General features: G+C 35.8%; 2 protein-coding genes across 2 annotated transcripts in view; both read left to right on the top strand.

Moving 5' to 3' along the window:
• The first annotated feature begins 3,937 nt into the window (after nt 1–3,937).
• Nucleotides 3,938–16,521, top strand: LOC141331476 (butyrophilin subfamily 1 member A1-like). Its single transcript, XM_073836540.1, is given in 8 exon segments — nt 3,938–4,443; nt 4,558–4,611; nt 9,835–10,197; nt 11,769–12,062; nt 12,431–12,559; nt 13,395–13,426; nt 13,643–13,727; nt 13,825–16,521. Coding segments are annotated over 7 exon segments (1,551 nt in total). The 5' UTR covers nt 3,938–4,443; nt 4,558–4,559; the 3' UTR covers nt 14,421–16,521.
• A 3,725-nt stretch (nt 16,522–20,246) lies between these two features.
• Nucleotides 20,247–27,786, top strand: part of LOC141331752 (butyrophilin subfamily 2 member A2-like) — a 34,011-nt gene continuing 26,471 nt past the window's right edge. The window contains exons 1-3 of the mRNA XM_073836781.1: nt 20,247–20,412; nt 20,530–20,583; nt 26,159–26,521. Of these exons, the coding sequence (XP_073692882.1) occupies nt 20,532–20,583; nt 26,159–26,521 (415 nt within the window). The 5' untranslated portion in view covers nt 20,247–20,412; nt 20,530–20,531. The remainder of the gene's footprint in view (nt 20,413–20,529; nt 20,584–26,158; nt 26,522–27,786) is intronic.

The raw sequence follows: 27,786 nt of genomic DNA, 5'->3' as shown, positions 1-27,786 counted from the left end.
AATTTGAAAAAAATATTTATCTGATACATTTTTACAGCAGTTTAAAGTAGTGGCTGTTTTCAGCCACGAAACATAACGAAAGGTTGTAAATTGAAACAATGCACAAGGGTTAATTTTTAGCATCATTACTGCAGTCACATGATCCTTCAGAAATCATTCTAATAATTTGATTTTCTGCTCAAAAACTATTATTATGATGTTGCTGAAATTATTATAATGCTAAAATACATTTTTTTTTCCAGGTTTCTTTGATGAATAGAAAGTTCAGATAAACAGCATTTATCTGAAACAGAAATAGTTTGTAACATTATGAATGTCTTTATTATCACTTTTGATCAATTTAAATCATCCTTGCTAAATAATATCTTTCTATTCATCAAAGAATCCTGAAAAATCTAAAAATTAAATAATGTTTATCAGCATACTAGAATGATTTCTGAAGGATCATGTGATACTGAAGACGAGTAATGATGCTGAAAATTCAGCTTTGATCAAAGGAATAAATTAAATTTGGATCAAATTAATGCAGGCTTGGTAAGCAGAAGAGAATTCTTTAAAAAAATCTTAGTGTTCAAAAACTTATGACTGGTAGTGTACTTACTTATTTTTGCTTTTCAGTATGTGTATGTTTGCCATGATACAAAGTCTCTGTACTTTTAAAAAGAAAATGTTCAACAATTAAAAAGAATATTATCAGAACTAATGCTTATGAGTTATTGTGATTTTTATGGGGTTGGGGTGGTAAAAATCTTGAATTACAGTGCTGTAGGTTAATTGGATTGTTTTTACAGGTAAAAAATGTTTAAAATAAATGAAAATAAACTCTATAGTACTGATACTGTAATTGAAAATACAGTAAAAATACTGTAATTGAAGATACAGTAAAAACACTGTAAATTAAATTACAGTAAAAATAATGTAAATGAAATTACAGTAAAAATACTGTAAATGAAATTACAGTAAAAATACTGTAAATGAAATTACAGTAAAGACCTTTTAGTACTGTAAATGCACTTACAGTATTAATACTGTAAACATTTTTACAGTAACTTACTGGCATCCAGCTGCCAGTAAGTTACTGTAAAATTTACAGCAAACTTTTTACAGTGTAGGGTTGTTGTGTTACTGATGCCATGAGGTGTCGCTGCCGCTCAAATTTTTGTATTATTATTACTGCAGAATTCATAATTCTACACAAACTCAGGGAAAGACTTAAGTATCTTTAACAAAGAACAATCATGACAGAAAACATAACTATAATAGGTTTGCGTACATAGTACAAGATTATATACAGAAAAATTAAATATATTTGAATATTCATAAAATCGCACTTAATTAAATTGCATTTGTTGTTTTTGTTATTTATTTATTATTTTAAGTTTCAGGGATGAAAGGAGAGAATTCATAAAGAAAATGGAACACAAATAAGATTCAAGCTAGTTTTGCGCAATTTTGCCCATAACATATTCAAGACAACAAATTTGGGGGTTTTAGTCATTTTAGTATTGTTAAAAGTATAAAAACCTTCAAACCAAAATAAGCAAATTTTATCAACATCAATGTCTGCATGGCCTGTGTGCTTTATTCTAATGTTCTTAAGTCATATGATAGTTTAAGGAACAGATGTTGATCAGCTTGACACAAGAACAGAAAAATGACTGATGCATGAGATAGAGAGTGAGAAACCTGTCCAAACATGCTGCTCAGCAGGTTGGTCTACACCTTCAAGATGTCTTTTGTTTGATTTCTTGCTATTCCTCTTCTTGGTCAACGGAGCAGGTTTGGGGGCGGAGCAATCAGCTGATTGGCTGGAAATGAAGCTGTCAGGAAAAAAAAAAAAAAAGCAAACGTGTCAGAAACTCAACACTGTTTCCCAGATGTGATACATTTAAATATACAAAATAGACCTAGTGAATGAAGAAAGATCATGAAACGTGTCATGATTATGGCTGATTAGGACAAAAACATTGATGGGCTGTGATTTCTCAGTTATAAATGGACTGAACGTTCCCAAACCTGTCTGTAGATGGCGCTCTCTGCTGTTCTGCATATGTCAACAACAGACAATCAGAGTTGTGTTTAACATCAATTTGAAAACCATGAATATAAGACACACTCACAAGCACTTTATATCAAGTATTTTCCTTAATATGCCACTGTTGTGGTCCTTTGGAAGTTTACATTAACCATATTTTCATTTCAACTCTAAAGATTTCCAATAAAACAATTTTAATAACAAAAACCCAACCTTATTACAGAATAAGACCCAACTCTTAAGGGTCATTCTACAGAAATGTCCACTTTTGGAATGGCAAGATGTCTTAAAATGCATTTTTTTTAAACTTAGACCACATTATTAGATTACCTTTTGACTTTATGAATACACAAATGACTTTGGATTTTTTTTTTTTTTTTTTCAAATTCATGAAAAATGCATTTTACAAAGTGGCTGCTGCTAGGTATCAAACCACATGTTGTCAATCATGGTATACTTACTAAATAAATAGTTTTATCCATTTGTACTCTAGTTTCTTTACAATTCCCTAACAATAAAGTAGGCCACACTAGTGACACCAACTAAAAGCTTTATATGAAATCATGAGATAAATGAGAAATTTCTGATAATTAAAAAGAGACAGTGGACTTACCATGGACTTGTTTTCATAGTGTCACGAAGCGTGTATGAAGGCGCAACCCAACGTAGGAGTAAAAGCAAAGCTTTTAATAAATCCTCAGGCTAGGCAACAGCAGACAAGGAGACTGGAACACAAACAGTAGGCAACATATGGATGTAACATTTGTAGCCAGACCAGGAAACAGGGAAAACAAACAGCTTATAAAGGGGAGCTAATTACGACAACAGGTGATGGAAATGACACTGATTAACGGGAAGAACCAAATATGGGCAAGGGGTGAAACCAAACAGACAGTCCAAGGGGGAAGACGATGGGGAAAAAACAAACAAACAAACAGTCCAAGCAGGAAATATGAGGGAATGATGTCATCAGTGTGATTTTTATTTATTTATTCTAAAATAAAATACTTCTGTTAAACGGTAACACCAGTGACACAGATTCAGGGGACCACTGTTTTCATTATATATTTTATAATTTTATTTGGTATTTTGTTTTTTAATCCATTTACATGATACATTTGATAGTTTTGAATAGACTTTTGCATTTTAAATGGTTGAAAATGCTGTTTTTGACCTCAAAATAAAGCACTTTCCCTCTGTACATGGCTGTGGGGATGAGGTACTTGGATAATGAATTTAAAATAATAATGCCACATTGATGTCTCTGGAAGGTGTTCAAATAACATATTGTTTCATCTTAAAATATCTAAAAAAAAAAATTAACCCTAATGTGTATTTTAAAGTCTGGGACAGAAAAGTGGACGTTTCTGTGGAATGACCCAAAAACGGTAAAGCTCTAACTGCTCACTTAAACAGATTAAAAGAAAATGCAAACCCATACACTGCAAAAAAAAAAAATGCTTTTCTAGCTTAGATTTTTTTGTCTTGTTTTCAGCCAAAATATCATTTTTTTTTTTTTAAATCAAGCAGCATTTTTTAGACGAGTAAAAAATATTGTCTTGTATTCAGAAAAAAAAAAGTCCAAATTAAGTGCATTTTTGCTTTAAACAAGCAAAATAATCTGCCAACTTGTTTTGTCTGTCTGAAATAAGATTTTTTTTGCTTACCCCATTGGCAGATTATTTTGCTTGTTCTAAGCAAAAACTCACTTAATTTTGACTTTTTTCTAAAAACAAGAAAATGATTTTACTCGTCTAGACAATCCTTCTTGATTTAAGAATTTTTAGATATTTTGTCTGGAAACAAGACAAAAAAATCTAAGATAGAAAAGCATTTTTTGCAGTGTATGTAAAATTCCCAAAGCTGTTTATTCATCAGCCGCAGGAACAGAATGATGAAGCTTCTTCTCTCCTCCTCCTCCTCACCGATGAGCTGAACGTCCATATTGTCACAGTAGGCTGTTGATCTATATATCGCATATTTTATTCTCTTCCCTCATGTTTTTCTCCAACTGAATACATTAATCCTTATACGCATCACATGTCCTACTGAAGAGGTCTTTGTGGATATTTCTTCTTTATATTCAATGGCTTCCAGCGCCTCACAACAAAAGAAAACACGCATATATGTATTCCACACTGCAAATATTATTACACAAAATCTATAATCACACCGAATATGAAGCGTTATTCATCAAACGATGACATCTGCCTTATTGCGGGATCACTGGTGTTATTTTTAGAAAGCGAAAGTAAAACGGAAAAACCAGGAGCACGTTTGGATTCTCGCTGATCTTCATCATTTTTTATCGTTTATATTCGACTATTATAGTCTTGAACGCGTCTAACAGCTCACATTTATCTAACATAACCGGATTGCTGAGATTTAACGGACAGTCTTTGTCTTCGGTGAGTTTGTTTCCTCATGGAATACGACACTGTGTTTATATCTCTCATATCATTTATTCTGGAAAACATCTCCCTCAGCGTTTGTTTTATTTGAGTCTGTCTGTATTTCCACAGGCATGTTGTCGATTACTATCGCTTTAATGGTGAATCTCCTCATAGAGACCTCTGGTAAGAACACCACAAACACATTTGGATTTCATTCTGTTTTATGGCTTGGCTATTCAGTACGGGCCTGATGACAAGAAATGTCAAGAAATGTTCATATTTATCGAGTAAATCATAGACGTGATCAGTTTCGATTGTATATTATGGCACTAAAGTAGCAGCTATATATGGATTGCTATTATGGAAGGTGAATTATAGTAATACCTCACTAAACTCTACAATCCCTGTTACTGGTCGCTATATGAGCACAAAGTTAGAAAATAACTAGCAGATTGCTTCCTAAACCATAGTTAAAAACGACCATTCGGCCAGTCAGGTAAGAGTTGAACAAACTGATGAGCAACTAAATGTTTTTTTGCGAAAAATAAACAAATCAAATATGTTTAAAATCAATGGAAGTTCAAGTAAAGAATTACAAGCACTGGTTAATCATTATAAGAAACAATGCCATTAAAAAAAATCATTAACCTGACGCCACCTATCAATCTTTCAATACATTATTGTCCTTTTTAAGCAGGGTTGCCAGGTATTCACAACAAATCCCGCCCAGTTGCTACTTTAAAGTAGCCCAAAAATAGCATGAAATTACATTAAAAAAAACACCCGCTGCAGCAGTGTTAAAACCACTGCAAAAAGTACTTTTCTTACTTAGATTTTTTTATCTTGTTTCCAGCCAAAATATCTAAAAATTCTTAAATCAAGAAGGATTTTCTGGACAAGTAAAAATTATTGTCTTGTGTTCAGAATAAGTAAGTCAAAATTAAGTGAGCTTTTGCTTAAAACCAGCAAAATAATCTGCCAATGGGGTAAAAAAAAAATCTTGTTTGAAGCAGACAATTAGAGTTTTTCTTACCCCACTGGCAGATTATTTTACTTGTTTTAAGCAAAAACTCACTTAATTTTAACTTTTTTTTTTTCTAAAAACAAGACAATTTTTACTTGTCTAGAAAATCATTCTAGATTTAAGAATTTTTTGATATTTTGGCTTGAAACAAAACAAAAAATCTATGTAAGAAAAGCATTTTTTGCAGTATAGCCCAATTACGCAGAAAAAAAGACTTGGCAACACTGGTTTTATATGAATAATACATTTAATATTTTAACAACATCAACAACAAAAAGAAATGCTGTAGATTTAGAATGAATTGTCAATAAGCTCCCTAGTTCAGTAGTCAGGACACTGATTAGGGTGTTGGCCATTTTAAGGGCATTTTACTATGCCCCCTTACCGTAAATTATGTCGCACTTCTGAAGCGTGACACATAAACCACATGAGCCAGCTTAATAAATATAATGACACACAATAGAAGATTTGAAAAGACAAACCATTTTTTGTATATTTCAGTATAAACACACATGGTATTGGTAATATTATAATTAATATTTAGCTGAAATATTGTAAGAACATGTAAAAGATTGCTGTTGTTGATTAATTCCAGTGGTGACGTTCTACACTGTTGTCCATTGACGTTGTATGTAGTCAAGACACTGGAAATTGAGTATTCACTGTCCCAATGTGCAATGAGCCAATGTACTTACCAGCAGTGGTGTCAAAAGTATTCACATTCATTACTCAAGTAGAAGTATAGATACTAAGATTTAAAAAGACTTTTGTAGAAGTTGAAGTATCAACTCAAGCTTTTTACTCAAGTAAAAGTATAAAAGTACTGGTTTCAAAACTACTTAAAGTAAAAAGTAAAAGTAATGTAAGGGAAAAAAATGCCATTAAGGACCAAAGCTTAGGCCGCGCCACAGGGGCCTATTGTGCACTACCCCACCTCCCCAAAAAACATTTCTAAAGGCCATAGTGACTATGTTATATTAAAATGTTAATGTTGAAAAATTTGGAATGCACTAGGCTACCTGTTTTAGCTGCATATTTGCCCATTGAAAATAAACGCATTTTATTACAATGCAAATAGGCTACATTAAAGAACCATAAATGTGTACTACTGAGCATTAACGTGTTTCATGGAGCGGAAGATATGATGATTAGTTGCTGCCTATAAGTATTGTTATCGCAACATTGTCAATCGCGTTGTCAATCGCAAACTATTATTTATTCAAACGTCTTTCTATCAAACTACCTACTATAGCTTCATTTGCAGAGGATGAAGAGAAAGCACCCGTTTGATAAATAAGCAAGTAGTCGAGAAATAATAACTTGTAAGAAATCATCTTTTTTGAGTAATGACCCGAACACTGGCTATATCCTTGCTGGAGTGCAGGGCCTTTATTTAAAGTAAATAAATGAATGAATAAAACAGGACAGAATCAAATAATGTTAGATACTGAATTCAAATGCGACTTTTATTAATAATTTATAAAATTAATAATGCATTTTTGTCATATAAAAATGCATGCAGTAAAGCATTGATTTTGAGCTAGAATGCAGGACTTTTATTGCTAAGAAATTCTGTAAAAATTACTTACTTTTGTAGAACACAAAAGATATTTTGTAGAATGTAACCAAACATATTTGTTTACCCTTGATTTCTGCTCTATAGACACAATTTTTGAATTTCTCAAAGTATCTTCCTTTATGTTCCACAGAAGAAAGAAGTTCATACAGGATTGAAATTACATGATGTTGAGTAAATAATGAAAATTTTTATTTTTGGGTGAACTGTCCCTTTAAGAACTTTAATATGTATAGTAAACACCTCATTTATATAAGGCACTGATATTTATCTTTAATCAGGCTCTTACTGAATTAACATTTTACTCCAATTAAAATGAATTACAACTTAATATTTAAAAAGAAAGAAATTATTGCTTAAAATCCAGATATTAACTGATTAGTATTAGTAAGATGTCGTCACAAGAATAAAATTACAATGGTTATGTTTTTTTAAAGTGCCCCTATTATGCCTTTTCAAATATGATATTTCATGTAGTGTGTCATGTAGCTGTATGTGAACATAAACTATCTGCAAAGTTGTGACGCGGACAGTGCACTATAAATGAAGTTTTTGTCTAACAAAAAAAAGAGTCGGCTCACATTCGCCTAAACGAGTCGTCAGCAATTCGAATCTTTTTTCTGTAACGGCCACACGTCACGAGCTACACATTTGCGTAATGTCCGCCCACGTTCAATTTCGCGAACAACTTGCCCGCCCACAAACAGTAGGCCTACCATTTTCACGTGGATTAACGTTACATCATGTCAAGAAGACGCCCTGCGCTGTGAGAGTGAATTTGTTTTATATGCCCTTCCGAAAGATGAAACTACCAAGAATGAGTGGTTAACATTAATTTTTTCAACACCTCAGCAGTCCAATGCGATTCTTGTGTTGTGTTCGCGTCATTTTACTGATGACTGTTTTTCCAATCTTGGGGAGTAACGTTACAACGCGAGATTCACCAAACGCTTGGTTTTAAAAAAATGGATCAGTGCCCAGTTTATTTGGACCGGCTTGCTCCTCTGAACTTCTACCTGTAAGTATGATTAATAATTGATGATTGTATTTTCTAGCGATCGTTCAAAATACGTCTTTGTGTACGTTATGGTGTGTAACAACCCCGCACATGTCTTGGTAAGCGGCTAACTTGCGTTTCTGTAGTTCTGTTGTTCAGCTGTGAGTGCAATGTAGTCTAAAAATTGTGATTGATGCAGCTTGACTGTCTGTCTGCCTTATTAGTTTAAGTAATGATAATGATAAACGATGGCTTAACGCAGTGTTATGGGTTGTACGTTACAGTGTTGAAGTTCACAACGTAGAGGTGTGCCCGGTTCGCTTACAAAAGCAAATTGCAAGCACTTTCCACAGTTATAATATGACACCCACTGAGAAACGTCCTGCTCCAGTCGTGCTTGCAAAACAGTTTCTTGTCGATGTGCCACTTCAACCGTTTCATCGTCAGACTCCGGCTCGAATTGATAGGGTAAAATCGAGGCTATCTTTTCTATGCATTGACAGGTCTCCGCAGCTGTCGTTCAGTTATGCCAATGGGCGTTTCGTTTTGCGCTGAAGCGGTAGACCAATCCAAAAGGACTGCACCATCTGACCAATCACAGCGGTGAGGGCTCACTGAAAGGAGGGGTTTAGAGAGACTGATTCTTCGAACTGCTTCACACGAGTCGTTTACGAATCATTTAGAAACGGGGTAAAATTAAATCTAATTTTTGAGAAAACTAAAGTGTTTTTTGAACTTGCATACATGTAAACCTGTTTTAAGAGACTATTACAACAATATTAACTACCTTTAACATGGCATAATAGGGGCACTTTAAATAATTCATAATAATAAACTATGAAATTTTTAATAAAAAAATGACAGTAATTATGTATTGACGTTTATCACTTTACCTCCTCATGCAGCTGTTTTCAGCAGCCCAGCAGAACCTACAGAACCTTTAATGTTCTCATATCACACAACTGCCAAACACAATTCTGTGTTAAATCTAAATGCGTCAAGCAACTTGAACTTGCGCTATTTATCACTTTGCATCACGCTGTGCGGGTGACTGATTCCGCCACGTCACACTTTTGGACTAATTGCAGTTTCGAATGTCATTTAAAATAGCGCATAATATGCGGGAGGTCTGCCTCTCTTCGGCGATCGGCCCACTACTCCACCGGCCCACCGGGAATGTCCCGGTTCTCCCCGATGGCCAGGAGTGTGACGTGATTTGTGTCATGTCACGTGCAGGTGTGATGGATCGTGTACAAACCAATAGGGTGTCGGAATGGTATATGTTTATACTTCTCATCCAACCACAACCAAATTCACTCTATGTGGATGGCGCAATTTATCTGGATAGTTTTTTTTTTTTTTGAACGATGACATGAATGAAAACTAGCCGAAAAGAAATAGGAGTAACGAGTCTATTTTTAAAATGTAAGGAGTAGAAAGTACAGATAATTGCGTGAAAATGTAAGGAGTAGAAGTAAAAAGTCGTCTGAAAAATAATTACTCCAGTAAAGTATAGATACTCAAAATTTCTACTTAAGTAAGGTAACGAAGTATTTGTACTTCGTTACTTGACACCTCTGCTTACCAGTGACTAGACTTATGTACATGTTTTATTGATTCACAAGCTCAGGAGTTGATTGAGATGCACCCAACAAGTTTTGTAGCTAATAGTGCAAGTGGTGAATCCTGCTCTGAATGAAATTTCCTGAACGTGTGGATTCCTATTAAAATGACTGGACCTCACCAATGAAAATGTGCAGAACAGCAGTAAACATATAGTAAGTTTCTAATTAATTCTGTATCTCTCAGTGTCGTTCTCTGTAGTGGTTCCTGGTGAACCTGTAGTGTCTCATGTGGGATCCACAGTGATTCTGTCCTGCCGGATCTCTCCTCCTGAGAACGCTGAAGCTCTGGAGATCCGCTGGTACCGTCAGGATCAGTTCAACAACCCTGTTCTCCTCTATAATCATGGGAAGATCCAGGACATTCAAGAGGAATCGTACAGGAACCGAACCTCTTTGACTCCTCAGTCAGATCAGTCTGGAGGACTAAAGGATGGAGACGTCTCTCTACGGCTGGAGAAACTCACAATTCAGGATGAAGATTCATTTCGATGTTATGTGAGTGGAGAAAGTTCATATGGCAGTGAAGAGGTGGTTCTCAAAGTCACGGGTAAGTAGTAAAGACATTGTTCAACCAAACATTCAAATTCTCTCATCCTTGTGGTCTCGCAGGACTGTTGATATAAAACTCATCCAAATGACTTGCCAGTCTTACGATTGCTTTATGTAAGAAACAGAATGAAATAGACTTCATTGTTATTTGCAGAAAATGGTGGCATCATGCCATCAAATCTGGTGTAATCATACCCTGAGTTAAACTTGAGTTATTTGGATTACTGTTGTGATAATCTGTATTTTTTTGGGACCAGTACTGATAGTGTGGGTGAGGATACGAGCAGCAGAGTTTTGAATGTACTGTAGTTTAGTAATGGTGGTAGTAGGTAAGCCAATGAAAAGGGCATTACAGTAATCGAGGCGAGAAGAAACAAAAGCATGGATGAGAGTTTCTGTATCTTTAACACTAATGAATGAACAGAGCTGAGCAATTCATCGTAAATGAAAAAATTTTTGGTGAGAGAGTTTATATGAGACTGAAAAGAAAGAGAGGAGTCAAACAGGATTACAAGTAAAATCAGCGGGAACTTTGGAGGTAAGTGATGGGGTGCCAATAATGATGATTTCAGTTTTAGCCATATTAAGTTTCAAAAAATTAGAATTGAGCCATGTTTTTATATCCTGGACACAGTCAGAGATTTGATCAATTTGAATGGATAGAGAAGGTGTGCAAGATGTATAGATTTGAATATCATCAGTGTAAAAATGACAGCTGAAACCATGATGCTGCAGTATCTGACCCAATGGCAGAATGTAAATGATAAATCGTCTTGTTTCAGGGGGGCAGTAGGTGACCTAAAATTCTGGACAGAGATATAAAACTGTCTGTCAGTTAGATATGAAGACAACCAGAAAAGTACAGTGCCAGATATACCCACAGCAGAAAGGCGCGAAATAAGCAAGTTATGAGAGACTGTATCGAAGGCAGAGCTAAGGTCGAGTAGCAGGAGTGAGGACAGAGAGCCAGTGTCGCAGGAGAGTAATAGGCCATTTACTACCTTTACAAGGGCAGTTTCTGTACTGTGTTGTGGACGAAAGCCAGATTGGAAAGGGTCAAAGAGATTATTAGCAACAAGGAAGGACTGAAGCTGGGAAGCAACAGTACACTCCAATAGTTTAGCAATGAATGGTAAATTAGAGATGGGACGGTAATTGGATAAAACTGTGGGATGAAGATTAGGTTTCTGAAGAACCAGAATAATTGCAGCAAAAAAGGTACAAATTAAATCAAGGATATGACCATGAGAACGCGTTTGAAAATGAATATGCTGAGACAGGTTAAAACACTCAAAAACAGACAATAATTTGTGTGTTTAAAGCTTAAAGTTCACATCGCTGTCAAAACAAAATATAGATACTGTTTTAATTTCTGTTTGACTGATGAGAAGATATCTTACTGGTTTACTGGAGGATGGATCAAAGATTACAAAATGTACATGTTGAAGCATTTCAAGACTCTGCGAACACATTCAAAAATCAGACCAGAATTAGTGTGTTTAACACTTACTGTGTGTAGTTTTTGTGTCTGGGGAAGATCTGAACATCTGTCTCTACTCCTCTCATCAGCTTTAGGATCCACTCCTGTCCTTGTTCCGAAGCCTCTTGATGATGGACGTGTGAACATCAGCTGCAGGTCCAGCGGCTGGTATCCAAAGCCCAGCGTCACGTGGACATCAGATGATGGAACGACTCTCAATCCTGGAGGATCATCTCACAATCGTGGAGCAGATGAGATGTTCTCTGTCCACAGCTGGACGGCCGTCTCTCGCTCAGATGCTCAACTGGTCTCATGTTCAGTGTCTCTCAAAACTGGAGAGATAAAAGAAGGAAGGATGGACATACAGGGCATCATCTGTTCAGGTTAGAGAAAAAGGACACCTGTAGATATCCCCAAAAAAGTGACCAAGTTTGCTTGAACACCAGGCTTCTGATAGTTTCCAGTACTTTTTCTTTATGACCTTATCTTCATTTAATATAATTTATAATAAATCAGCATACACTCTTAAATTCATGTAATCTTATTGTGCTCTGTCAATTTTCTTGGATGCCATCATTCCCTCTTATTTTCAACCATCCAATCAATTAAAAAAAAAAAACCATTCTACATTCTGCTCTCAATCCTGTTTCAGAAGAAAATAGGTCATGAACAGCATATGTTGACAGAGTACATTGTAATTGAATTATTTTGCTATGAAAGTGTTTAATTTCATCTGGTTTCTGTTTCTCAGATGTTTCATCAGGTCCATGGAAGGCTCTTTTCTTCACCCTTTTAATTTTCGCTCTTCTGGGTTTGGTTGGCTTTTTCCTGTACAAATACAGAGAGAAACTAACAGGTAACTAGCAAATTTCATTTTAAGGTTTTATGTATCCATCATCTCATGTGTTGATATTTCTAATCTGTTTTGCAGGAAATAAACCAGCTAAAGAAAGTAAGTAACATGAACTTCATTTATGATCTGAGCACAGTTATGAATCAGATAAATCCTTTCAGGCAGTGTTTAACTGGTGGGGGTCTCCTCCAATAATATCACTATAAAAATAATTTTACAAGGGAAATTCTATTGTCTTTAAACACTATGGTTTAGTATGAAATGTGCTGGTTTTACACAAAAACCTCAGAGCACCCAGAATAACATCAGATCACATGGCAGGAAAGATGGAGAGCATTCGGAAATACATTCAAATATATTAAAGAATCATAAAATAAAATGATTCTTTTAGTTTGCACATTCACAGCAATATAAATTAATATCAGAAAAAAGGGCCTGATTAATACTTTTTCTTATTTTAGATTGCGAGGAGGAAACTATGGAGAAACTGCCAAAAGGTATTTAAAGACATTGTTTGTTCTTGTGCTATACATTTGCTGACGTAAGCATTTACATGTCTATTGCAGAAAAAAAAAAACAGCAGGTTTTGGCTCACAGTGAAATAATGCTGAAAATGAGAGTGTTATTAATAAACGAAACAACAAAACCAGTCAGTTTTGTTATTCTACATTTTTAGACACAAATGTATATTTTACAAACTATTGTAAACACAACATACAAGAGCTGTCAAGAAACTATCTAGCCATGTAATAGCAAAAATATGAGAGATGCAATACGATGAAAAGGCTGGAGCTATGGGTGACAATGTGGCTGCCCAAGCATCAGATCTCACATCAGAGTTTTTTGGTGAAACATCACCCAGGTGACTCAGTTCCCCTACAGCCCAGATTTGGTGTCCCATACGACTTCTGGCTTTTCTCAAATCTAAAATCACCTTTGAAAGGGAAGAGATTTCAGACTGATAATTAGATTCAGAAAAATACGACGAGGAAGCAATGGCAATTCCAACAAAGGATTCCCACAGTCACATGAGCATCATTCACTTCTCATACTGAAACATTATTCTTATTTTTGTTAGACACTGTTAATTTTAGATAACTACAGCTGTAGGTTTTAACCTCTAAAATCTCAATTTACTTGTTTTTCATTGTAGTTGTAGGAGATGTAAATATAGAAGAACTGAGGAAACATGCAGGTAGGACATCATCTCAGTAATCTATGCATATATGTCTAAATATCATCTCATATACATGAGGATTAAAAATTGTTGCTCATTTATTGTTTCCTCACAGTTGAGATCACTATTGACCGTGAGCATTTACATCCAGATCTGAAGGTTTCTAAGAACTGTAAAATCGTGAGGGACAGTGAAGAATATCATCACACTGGAGAGGGATTTCCATATCAATTATGTGCATCTGGAGCACAAACATTCACCTCTGGTCGTCACTATTGGGAGGTAGAGCTGGCACAAGAAAATACACCTCCTAAAAACTACTGGTTAATTGGTGTGGTGAAACATGGGAATTTTCGCCTAAAAGACAGATCTGCTTTAACTCCATCAAACGGTTTCTGGTTCTTGTGTTCAGACGGTCCTAATGGCTTTCACACCAACACTGATCCACCAGTTAAACTCTCACTGACACCGAGACCTGAACGACTGGGAGTTCTGTTAGATTATGATGACGGTCAGCTGTCATTTTACAACGTCAAAGAGAGCAAACATCTCCTGACCATCAGCACCAGATTCTCTGGATCAGTCGTTCCTCTCTTCAATCCTGGTGTTGGTGATAATAGTCCACTTAGAATCCTGGATTGTCCAGAACCTGTAGAATCAGCTGAAGAGTCCAGTCAACTTTTACCGAGTAATAACCAATCTGAAGCCTGACTGACCAATGCAGTTTAACCAGAAGGACATAAAATGTACTAGTATGATTCAGACAACATTCATTTTTTAAGAGTGAGTTTGATATCCAGTGATTATGTGTACTTATAAAATGTACAACTTGAATACAGCGTCATAAATTCAACCAAACGTTAATTTATGACAACTTGAGACGACATTATCCAATCATACAATGTCAAATGACAACATCAATCAAAGTTCTGCACATTTGAATCCTCCTGATGTTGATTTAAAATCTGAGAGGAGCAGCTCCATCTGACAAATGCAGTATTACAGCAACACAAAATGTCAGAGTGCAGGAAAAAACCTAAATCAACATTATCAGCCATAAAACATGACCCATGCAGACAAACAAAACAAAAAATCATATAGTTTCAATATTAACATAACAGTTTATAGGCAGACATTGAATAAATAAAAATAGAATGGTACGCCTTTTACAATAACATTTGCATTTTTAACATATTAACATCCTTCAAAACTGTAAATATAAAGTTGACAACTGATTTATATACAAACATTTTACACACTTTCTTTCTGTGGTTGAATCACTGATTGATTTCAGTGAGTTGTTCTGTGTCTTCTGATGATTATTTATTCATGATTTGCTGCTGTAACTAGTAGTAAAGAGGAAGAGATGATCTACAGCCATTTGTCAGCACACATCGAAGAGTCACAAAACCACATTTACTGTTCGAATTTTGTCATAAAATTGACAGAATTAAAAAGCAGTGACTTACCACAATTATTAAACGGGTAGAGCGATGCTCACGCATCAACAGAAAACAACACAGACTAAAAGATTGATTATTTAGATTCAAAGGAATCTTGTGAGGGAGAAAAGTTCCATACAGACTAAGAGAAACTATTTGGTTTGTAATTAATTTGTGTCATATATAGCTAAGCTACACTGCCCTCCAAAGGCAAAGTGCAGTAACTACGCCAACACTGAAACTGAGAAAAATGCCTTTAAAGTTTTTACGCCAGTTAGTCAAACATGTTGACGCTCTCGTTTCTCTGAAACACTCTCATTTCTCTGGGACAAAACTGAACCAGGAGACTTTGCCACAAGACCAAACAGTTGTCACAAAGTCCATTTTAAGCCTTAACTCAATTTTGACACCAAATGCGTAGTTACTGCGCTTTGCCTTTGCTTCAATTTTGCTAATGTGACCACACCTAAACCATTCATATTGGTTCATTAAGTGGGAATCCATTAAAATCGACAAGTCGGAAGCTTCAGCTAATTGCTAACATATAATCATAATGTACAATGTGTTAATTTAATAATAATAATTATTATTATTATTTAATTTATATTTTCTCAGAAATTATAATTTCTGAGAAAATGTCTGCCTACAGTAAGTACAACTGGGATAAAATTGATAAACAGGGATGAAAATGGTAAAAAAAGGTTTGTTTTGATTATGTAAATACAAAGGCAGCTAAAGAGGGAGGTGGGGGCATACAAGCAAGATCCACATACATGCAAGTATATGAGAGTTAACAGATCGGTGGCTGAGGCCAAAACAGGGGCGTTTTCAACCATGTTAAGTTTAGGAGTGGGTTCAGATGGGGGATCAGAAAGGCCTACTTTTGTTCTGAAAAGACGTCAATCTACATACATGTGCAAACATTTTAACGTTAGAGCAAATGCCTGTGATCATGTATTAGATTTTTATTTTAGCTGTGTTGTACCGCATTTGCAAAACTGTAAATATATGAATGTCTCATTTTGTACAAGTATTCAAATAAAGTGTTTGTTTGTTTTTCTTGGTGCTGTTAAAAATGCATGTAGACAAGAAACCATTAACAACTTCTTTTTTAGGAATGCTATAGAATGAACAGTGTACTTTCATATCTTTGCAATACATGTATTTTATGAAACCAACTAAAGTCGTTGCTCTTTTTTTTTAATAATGATTAGTGAAATGCTGAGGTGATTTTATAAAACAAGACAAATTGTTACAAATACACACAGATGTAAATCTAAAACTGTATTATTTTTTTTATCACACGACATTGTGATCTGTAACTCCTGAGTTTCCTCTCCTCATTAAATAAACTGAGCATTTTAAAATAAAAGTGTCTGAAAGTGTTTGAGAACTTTAAGAAAAAAGCCAGATGATACTTACAGTATATCAGTTTATCATTGAGAGCTATGGAAGATCTGGGCCCGTATTCACAAAACATTTATCTTACCACTAAGAGTTCTCTTAAATAGCAGTAAAACAATTAGTGTTCTTTTAAAACGTATTCCCAAAGCTGCTGAGACAAACTTTTACTATGGAATAGAGAGAAGTCTTAAGCTAAGAGTGGGGGCGGGGTTGACCTCGCTGCTATGGATGATGTCAGCATGCTCATTAACTATGCACACTGTGATTGGCTGATAGGAAAAGGGTCTTTATTTATTTCATTTATAGAAATATTGTAGAGCGGGATATTGTGTTGGCATTTTCAAATAAAGGGTTGAAAATAAAAATGTTGCCACAAGCAAGTAAAGATTTTAAAATGCAAGTTAAGTGTGACTAATTAAACAAGTACACTGTAAAAAAAAAAATTTGTTGAGTCAACTTAAAATAATTTGTCAACTTATAAAAAAAAAGTTACAGTAGAAACTTACAGTAGATATTTGAGTTGATTCAACTTACAAGTTTAAGGCATCCGGGTAACAAACACAGCTGTTAAGTTTAACAAAACAATTTTTTAATTTCGTCAACTCGAATATCTAAAATGTCACTTAGTACAACTTAACTTTTCATGTTGACTAAACTTATTTGAGTTGACTTAACTTAAAATTTTAAGGCAGCAGGGTAACACCTTATTTTAAGTAGACTCAACAATTTTTTTTTTTTACAGTGTATATGTTCAGCTAATCGTCAGCCTCTTACATGGGTTCTTCTCTTAAACAATTTGTGAATATGTAAATAAACATCCTTTCAATTATGAGTAGAATAATCATGGCTGATAGGAAAGCAATGTTTGCACTAGCAGACGTAAATGAAAACCAAACTGGATGCATGAACAGATGCTACTTCTTGCCCAACTTTTTAAAGAAAACAAGGATATAATCAAAGGAAAATTTGACCAAAAACCAAGAAAGATGTGTGGGAAAACATATGCAGCATGTTTCTAAAATGTTTATGTTCTGAGGCAGATGTTCTGCTGGTGTTCTCGCACCATTTGTGATTTGGTCTTGATCAGATTTAGGAGCTAGTTTTAGCACTAAACACTTTTGTGAATGTGAAAAACTCTTAGAGTCCATTATTTTTAAGACTTTCTCCTAAATCGGCAAGTTATTAGCTACTTCTAGCCTTAAGATGTTTTGTGAACACATGCTCTGTAGAAGAGGGAATTGATCAAGTGGGGATAAACTGGAAAAGTCATTTATTATGAGTTTTATGAGTCCTCACTATTTAAATAGTACTCACTATTTTGACAATAATGGCTGTATGTTGAGTTATTTTCAGAGGACAGTAAATCTATACTGCTATACAAGCTGCACATTGACTACTCTAAAATATATCCACGTTTTATTTATATATTATTGTCCCTTGAGAAGATATACTAAAATGGTTGTACTCACATTTCATATTTTGTACAAACCTGATTCCAAAAAAGTTGGGACACTGTACAAATTGTGATTAAAACATAATGCAATGATGTGGAAGATTCAAATTAGTAAAGCGAAAAATAGTAGAGTAATATCAGAAAGGAGTTTCTCAGAGAAAAATTGCAAAGAGTTTGAAGTTATCATCATCTACAGTGCATAATATCATCCAAAGATTCAGAGAATCTGGAACAATGTCTGTGCGTCAGGGTCCATTGTCGGTGAACACAATCCACCGTGCCATTCGCCGTTGCCAGCTAAAACTCTATAGGTCAAAAAAGTAGCCATATCTCAACATGATCCAGAAGCGCAGGCGTTTTCTCTGGGCCAAGGCTCATTTAAAATGGACTGTGGCAAAGTGGAAAACTGTTCTGTGGTGAGACCAATCAAAATTTGAAGTTCTTTTTTGGAAAACTGGGACGCCCGCCATGTCATCCGGACTAAAGAGGACAAGGACAACCCAAGGCCAGTGGTAAACATGGCCTTGTCCCAACTTTTTTTGAGATGTGTTGATGCCATGAAATTAAAAAAAAAAAAAAAAAAAAAGTATTTTTCCTTTAAAATTATAAATTTTCTCAGTTTAAACATTTGATATGTCATCTATGTTGTATTCTGAATAAAATATGGAAATTTGAAACTTCCACATCATTGCATTATGTTTTTATTCACAATGTGTAGTGTCCCAACTTTTTTGGAATTGGGTTTGTATTTTTAATCCAATCGGGTCTGATCAAGTAATAAGCGTTTATCCGGTTCATTCATCACTGGAAATGGAAGGCTGCATTGTGGGATACAGCAAACTCACACACTGTTTGCACATGATTGGTGCATTATACTCACCGCTCAAACGCTGACTGATGGGAAAATAATTCTGTGGCTCCATCTAGTGTTGATCAGAGGAACCCATGAGAACATCAATCTCATGTGTTCAGGAAACTGCTGAAACAATTTAGAAAACATTGATCTGGATTGTATTTTTGTGTTACTCCATAAGAACTTGTTTGCAGAGTATGTGTATAAATGAATGATCATATGCTGATATGGACTCAATCTAAAATAAGTGTTGGAAACCATGTGCAAACAATTACATGATTTATAAAAAGAAATGATTTGAAAGATTTGAAATACATTTGATTCTTGACAACTGAAAACTAACAGTTTTGATAGTTTTTTATCTATCAACTTTGTGTTATTGAGTTCTTCTTACTGAGTTGAAGTCATGATATAAGTCATGGTGATACAACGTTATAAAAGATGTTTGGGGGAAAACAAATAGTTTAGTTTTTCCTACAGGGCAGGGGAAGGGAAGATCATTTCTAATCAGTAGTACACATCTAAATGTTTTTGTTTTGCGTTCAGAATATGTCCAGATATATTTCAGCCTAATAAGGATGCCTGCACTTGACGGCCAATTTCACATGTATTTTGTGTATTTTAAAAATACAAAATACTGTATTTGTATTTAAATACGGTTTTTTTTACACAGTATTTTGTATTTGTACTCAAATACATACAAGAAGCACCCTCAGGGATTTAGTTCTGGAGCCAGGCCTGCTCCCAAAATTTCCCACGGTCACACGACTCTTATGAATATCCTTGATATGAGATATTATTAAGTGTTGCTTTTGATAAAACAAGGTCATCATTAAAAAAACTACTTTTGTATTTATTTTATTGATTATGAATGATTAAATCCTTCCCAAGAGTCATAGATTATATATATATATATATATATATATATATATAATGATTAAATTACACTGAAGCGGGTAATTGTGTTAAATACATTTTATTATTAATTCATAATAACATTTACAATTGAAAATAATTTCACTTTTAAACCTCAATTGCAGGACATGTTTGTCCTATGTCTCAAGAATTAGTGAGGAACAGAATGATGAAGCTTCTTCTCTCCTCCTCCACCGGAGATACTAAGGAGCTGAACGTCCATGCTGTCATACTAATAACTATACATACGCATTTTTGCTATTGACATGTTTTTCTACAGTCAGTCCGACAAGAAAAAAATTGACAAATCTTTACACGCCTAGCGGCAGATCTGTTTTCATGCATATGTATGTTCACACCGTAAGTAAAGAATAAATAAAAAAAAATCAGAATCACACCGGATATGAAGTGTATTCAAAATTGAATGACGTTATTGCAGCACCATCTGACCTCATTTTTAGAAAGCGAAAGTAAAACAGGATGCAAATCATGCAAGAGCACGTTTGGATTCTGACTGATTTTTGTCTATTTTATCGTTTATTTTTGACGCTATTATTGTGTTGAACGCGTCCAATGGCTCAAATTGATCTAAACTAACCAGGTTATTGTGATTTAACGGACGAGTCTTTGTCTCCGGTGAGTTCGTTTTCTCATGGAATACAGCAATCCGATCGATTATGTCTCTCGTGTCATTTATTCCTGAAGAATCTCCCTGGGAGTTTGTTTTATTTGAGTCTGTCTGTATTTCCACAGACATGTTGTCGATTATCATCGCTTTAGTGGTGAATCTCCTCATAGAGACCTCTGGTAAGATAAGAACACCACAAACACGTTTTAAATATGCAATCCAGATGAGATGTATCGAATATTTGTATAAATGTTCAATTTCTATTGGATATGATGGCACTAGATTACATTTTTGGCCAATGGAAGGTGGTTTACGGTAATGTGACACTATGAACATGACGTTCAAAAAATCAATCAATCAATAAATAAATCAAATAAAATGTGACCCTGGAGCACAAAACCAATCTTAAGTAGCACAGGTATATTTGTAGTAATAGCCAAAAATACATTGTGTGGGTCAAAATTATTGATTTTTCTTTTATGCCAAAAATCAGTAGCTTATTAAGTAAAGATCATGTTCCATGAAGATATTTTGTACATTTTCTCCCATAAATATATAAAAACTTGATTTTTGATTAGTAGTATGCATTGCTATGAGCTTCATTTGGACAAATTTTAAGGCGATTTTCTCAATATTTAGATATTTTGCACCCTCAGATTCCAGATGTTCAAATAGTTGTATCTCAGACAAACATTTTCCTATTTTAACAAACAATATATCAATGGAAACTTATTTACTCAGCTTTCAGATTACATAGGAAACTCAGTTTCGACAAATTTACACTTATGACTGGTTTTGTGGTGCAGGGTCACAAATATTACTAAAATAAAATAAGCAGATTGTTCATTTAAAAACTACATTCATGCCAGTCAATTATACAATACAATTACACAATTATAAGAGCAAAGACTGATAAGCAAACAATTGGTGAACAATAAACTATTCAAACAATGGAAGGTCAAATGAAGAAGAAAGTTATGTATGGAAATAAAAGGCCAAAACGCCAACGGTCAATCCTTTAACTGTCAATATGTATTTACTGTCAGTAGGACTCAATGATCAGTTGTTCAATAACATAAAGCCAAAAATAGAACCTGCCTTGTTGATTTTGCACCCGTTAGGGTTTGTGATTTGGTTCAAAAACATTTTTGTTAGGCTGGTTGAAAGTTGATTTTTCGCATCTAGCAGTCAATAAATTAAGTGGTCTAAATGTATTTATATGGTCTGTGAAAGGCGTAGGACCATAAAATGTTCGACCAATCAGATTATTTAGTCTGAAAATTACAAAAGGCTATCCTACTGCCTGTCAGTGTATGCATTAGCATACCTCTGCGCACCCTGTTTGCACAGACATGATATGTCATCAGTGTGTTCCATTAGGCTATGCTACCACACACCGAGTGAGAATGGAAGGTGTTATTATTGCAATATTATGTGCTCCTTTACTGTAAAGTTTTCTCACCGGTTAATGAGAAATGAGCTAATCTGACAGTGCTGCATTCAACCCTCCACCAACACTGTCTCTCATCATGGTTAGCCTAGGCTATGTGTTTTGGAGGAGGCGTAATTATGCAGGGATGTGGGTAGCCATTCCAAAATCGCCTACCCTAGTTAGTCAAAAAAATAAATAAAATAAATCTGCTTAAAAATGCACTTTCAAAATTCATCTTAACCCTTGTGTGGTGTTCATATTTTTGTTACTCAGCAAGTGTGCGTGGGTCTTGTGGACCCACTGCAGCTTCATCCCAATTACAAGCAATATAAACAGCATATTTGGTCAAAATGTGCCCTTTACCTTTGTTAGATCACATTTATGTATTAAAGTGCTACAACCTTGTGTGGGAATGGCAGGGGCAGAAACACAAAACTCACACTCTTACAGACTCTCTCTCTCAAACAAACACACACACACACACACACACACACACACACACACACACACACACACACACACACACACACACACTCTCTAACAGCAGTCCCAGGAGGTTCACCCAACTATAAGTTTAAACTTGAACTCTGAATTGACTCACCTTAAATTGGGACACAATGAGTTTTTGGTGTCAGAACAGCTGAACTGAGTTAGTTCAATCCACTCTGAGTCAGTTGACTCTGAGTTTAGTGCTTGCACCACGACTATGAAAAGACATAATCAATGGAGCCCCGAAATTATGATTCACCATGGCAACAGCTCCAGCCAAAAAGACATCCACATACTTCAATGCTTAACTTTAATTCTTAATAATTGTTAAGACACATTGCTTCTGCTTTAAAAAGGAGGAGACTTAAAGAAACTCTGGGTTTTTACTTAACCTCTTTTCTGAAACAGGCCCCTGGTGTTCTGCAGAATTAGCTCTAACCCCAATTAGACACACCTGAAGCAGCTAATCAAACTCTTACTAGGCATACTAGAAACTAGGGATGGTTTGATACGTGTATCGGTACCGTTCGGTTCTCGGACTAATTCCAAATGGAAGTGATCATCCCTATAACCTTTGTGGGGGGACTAAGCGAATCTGCTTAGTGCTGGCCCTGCTGAAAAAAAACAGCATATGCTGGTTAGGTATGTTTTGGTGCTGGGATGCTGGTTTTAGCTGGTTTATGCTGGTCCTTTGCTGGTTTATGCTGGTCCTTTGCTGGTTTATGTTGGTCCTTTGCTGGTTTATGCTGGTCCTTTGCTGGTTTTTGCTGGTCATGTTGCTGGTTAATGCTGGTCCTTTGCTGGTTTATGCTGGTCCTTGACCAGCAACATGACCAGCATAAACCAGCAAAGGACCAGCATTAACCAGCTAAGGACCCGCATAAACCAGCAAAGGACCAGCATAAACCAGCTAAAACCAGCATAAACCAGCAAAGGACCAGCATAAACCAGCAAAGGACCAGCATTAACCAGCAAAGGACCAGCATAAACCAGCTAAAACCAGCATAAACCAGCAAAGGACCAGCATTAACCAGCTAAGGACCCGCATAAACCAGCAAGGGACCAGCATAAACCAGCTAAAACCAGCATAGTGTTGTCACGGTACCAAAATTTCAGTATTCGGTACCAATACCATTGAAAATCCACGGTTCTCGGTACTAATTTCGGTACCAAAGCAAAACACAATAACATATTAATTGAGCAACACACTATTTTTTATTAATAAAAAAAATAAAATGTACAAAAAACAGTGCCATTCTTTATACTAATGTAAAATTTTGTTAAAAGTTTTTTCACAGGTTAAAAAAGTATTTTTAAACATTTTAGTAATGAAATAACATCTAAATAAATTACAGGCATAAAAAATGTAAACAAGCTTCACCCAAAACTTTTTGTCATATTTCTGCTGCTGTTGCTGAAAAACATCTGCACTGTTGTCTGTTTTGTAGTTCGCTGGGGTCTTTCATGATCTTCCTTAATCTGCAACTGTAAAAAGAAATATAATATACTTAAGTAAAGCCATGGCCTAAGTCTGACCAGATGCAACATTAGATCATTGACACCAGCAAAATATGAATTTTCAGTAAAAAACTAACCTCAGCTGTTATAATAAATTAAGATAAGAATACATATATTAAGACAAGTGTCTATCACAGATAAAAACTGCAGTATTAAAAACACTTTACAATTTTCATTTGTTAGATAACATCGCCTAACAATAAACAGTAGTTAACATTACATGGCAATTATTCTTAGTGAGGTTAGGCTAATTTCAACATTTACTAATGCATAAAATCATATTAATCTGTTAAACATGAACAAACATGATCATGTCTTTTTGTATTAAATAACATTCACAAACATGAATTAATGTTGTAAAAATATGTTTCACTTACTTTAAGTTTATGTTAGATGATGCATGAATTTGATCTTATTTTAAAGTATTACCAAACTAAACAGGGGATAAAACGTGTTTTATTTGATTGTACTTTTATTCAATCCAAACTGCATTCATATTTATCCAGTCAAGAATAAACCTAGAACGTTTTCTGACAGACGAATATTAAGGACTTAAACATTGTTAACGACACATTTGTACATTCTCTAACACATATATTTTGGATACACATGTCATTTGTGTAAAAAATAGTAAATAAAATCATGTCCTTATTTTTTTTACTCTTAACAAAAGTTATAGGAGTGTTGGTTCAAATTCATTCTAAGGCCCAGCATATTAGCGTTAGCCGCGCTTATGCTAACGATTCACTACACAAACGGTGATGTTTATTTCAGTCTGACATTCAAATTAAAATATGCAATAATGCTCTAAATATGAAATTAAAATGAAAATTACCTTACTTGAACTCTTTCATTTGATCCCGGAGTCGATCTTTGAGGTGTTTTAAGTTTGATGTTTCCTCCTTTCGAGAGAACCTAGACGACATCTTTTGCAAATAGTTTTTTGATGATCTATGATATTCGCCTTGTTCAGCCGCAAATCCAAACTATTTGGAGCAAGCCTGGCTCTTCTTTGTCAACAAGTGGAGTCAGAGCCGCGGCATCAGCAGCACCGCTGAATAGAGCGCAACTGTGCAGTGCGTGAGAGCGCACCTTTTGTATAGCGTATCAAGAACCGGGTTGACCGGATAGTCGGTACCACCGGTACTTAAGAAAACCTGGTACCGTAACGTTTTAATTTTTTTAGTACCGACTTGGTACCGAAGTACCGGGACTTTTGACAACACTACCAGCACCAAAACATACCTAACCAGCATATGCTGGTTTTTTCAGCAGAGGGGTGTGTTTGACTTGAAGCGGCGCTGCAGGCACTGATGTATGACATCAGAGCAACGCGAGAGTTATTATAACGAGAATATGGAACCATCAGCTGTCAAGCCCTTTCGCAGTATTTTGACGTCATAAACAGATCGGTCGCTGCAGCCCCGCTTTAAGTCGAACACACCCGCGTCTGTCAGCACTAAGCAGATTCGTTTAGTTATGCTAACAATAAAAAGACAGCAACATCTGCTGACAGAGACCATGCTGTGTTGTCACGTAAACATCCCAGCTGAAGAAAATGAGGAAATAACATCGCTCCCTTCGCCAAGTGCATTGCAAACGACTACATTATGACCTGCACGTGCCCTAAGTCCCCCTACAAATGTGATAGGAATGATCACTTCCATTTGGAATTTGTCCGAGAACCGAACGGTACCGATACATGTATCGAACCATCCCTACTAGAAACTTACCAGCAGGTGTGTTGAGGCAAGTTGGAGCTAAACTCTGCAGGACACCGGCCCTCCAGGACTGAGTTTAGGCACCCAGGGTTACAGAAATAAATTAAATACATGGACACTAGCAATTCTATTTCATTCAGTATAGTCATTCAAATGTGTCATACAACTGGGTATAATATGCTACATAATACAGTAAGCTTTTAATGCAGTGATACAATAAGCATTTAATGTAGCAACTCAGTGTTCCTTTGTTACTAGTTCTAAAGTGACATTTTGAGATTAGTAACAAAGGCTTGAGCTCAGCTGTCAAACTGTCAACTTTAGATTTGAATCAGTGGTGGAAGGAAGTAGTTTTGCACAAAAGAGGGCCTTTAAAGACACTCCGTTGTTCTTTCTTATGTATTTACACACTTGTGCCGTCGAACGGTTGTATATATGCAATATGACACTCATAGACATAGATTACCCACACAGCTGTGCCGATATACAGCCATATCTCACGTCTATGAGTGTGATATTGCTCATATATATATATATATATATATATATATATATATATATATATATATATATATATCTTTATATGTCTCTCAGTCTCGCTTACCTTAGTGGTTCCTGGTGATCCTGTAGTGGCTCATGTGGGATCCACAGTGATTCTGTCCTGCCGGATCTCTCCTCCGGAGAACGCTGAAGCTCTGGAGATCCGCTGGTACCGTCAGGATCAGTTCAGCAACCCTGTTCTCCACTATAAACATAGGATGATCCAGGACATACAGGAGGAACAGTTCAAAAACCGAACCTCCTTGATGCTGTGGTCAGATCAGTCTGGTGGACTGAAGGTTGGAGATGTCTCTCTACGGCTGGAGAAACTCACACTTCAGGATGAAGGTCCATTTCGCTGTTATGTGAGTGGAGACACAGCATATGACAGCCAGGTGGTGCATCTAAATATAACTGGTGAGTAACCTGTTTTCTAAGCATCTATAAAGCCACAGTTTAGCCAAACATTAAAAGTCTCTCCTCCTTGTGCTCTCAAATAGGACTGTTGATACAAAACTCATACATATGACTTGTGCATTAAATTCCAAGTGTTACCATTGCTTTATATGAGAAACAGACTGAAATTGACTTATCGTTATTGAGGGCACACATGAGAAAACCTGCTTCTGAGCAGGTTTAAGCTTACAGACTTGAATCTCAGGTCCAGCAGGGGGAGTGAATGATCAGCGCTCTTTTCCACCTTCAATACCACATCTTCCCAGGCACTGCAACAATATGGCTGCCCACTTCTCCAGGCGTGTGTTCACAGTGTGTGTGCACTTAAATGGGTTAAATGCAGAGCACAAAATCCAAGTATACTTGGTCACACATCATGTCCTTTCCCTTTCTCTTTTCCCTCAAGTAGTGAGGAACTAAACCAAGGGTCTCAAACTCAATTCCTGAAGGGGCCTCAGCTATGCAGAGTTTAGCTCCAACCAGCTCCAACTCACACCTGCTTGGAAGTTTCTAGTTATTCTGAAAACCTGGGTTAGCTGGATCAGGTGTCTTTGATTAGGGTTGGAGCTAAAATGTGCAGAGCTGTGGCCCTCCAAGAATTGAGTTTAAGACCAGTGAGCTAAACAATTTAGGGCTTTATAAGTTATTATTGTAAGAGAACCTCAAGAAACTTTGATCTTCTGAGATATGGACAATACACACAGTGTATTAACATAAAGACATTTGTTTCCATATACATTAGTTCCTTCGCATCCACTTCCTTCCACTCATCCATCTACCTTCACTCACTTCACTCAGAATAGTCAATAGAATAATATTGCATAGTTCTACACGTTTGGTATCATTTGAATTGTCTCAGGGCAACTGGTACAATGATCTCAATCTTACAAGTAGTAGACTAAAAGATAATACAGATTCTAAAAGTTTAGAGGTATTTTGCGCAATGTAGAGGGTGTGCCATTTCCCAGTGTCTTTCATGCAAATTAGCATCTGTCCCTGTGACGACTCGGCTGCCTCTTCCCCGAACTATCACTATCACCCTGTCCCTTAATCGGCACCCTTCACCAGGCTCCCGACGGGAGTGGATGAGCCTGCAGTGTGGAGTTTGTCCCTACATTCCATACTATGTATTTTCCTGAAATATTTTACTCTTATCAGTGCCATTATCTCTAGCTGGAGTGCCCATAAGCTTTGCTAGAGGGCACTACAGCTAGAGATCGTGGCAC

This window comes from Garra rufa, chromosome 3, assembly GCF_049309525.1.
Source record: "Garra rufa chromosome 3, GarRuf1.0, whole genome shotgun sequence".
NCBI lineage: Eukaryota > Metazoa > Chordata > Actinopteri > Cypriniformes > Cyprinidae > Garra > Garra rufa.
This window is presented reverse-complemented; position numbering and strand designations above follow the sequence as displayed.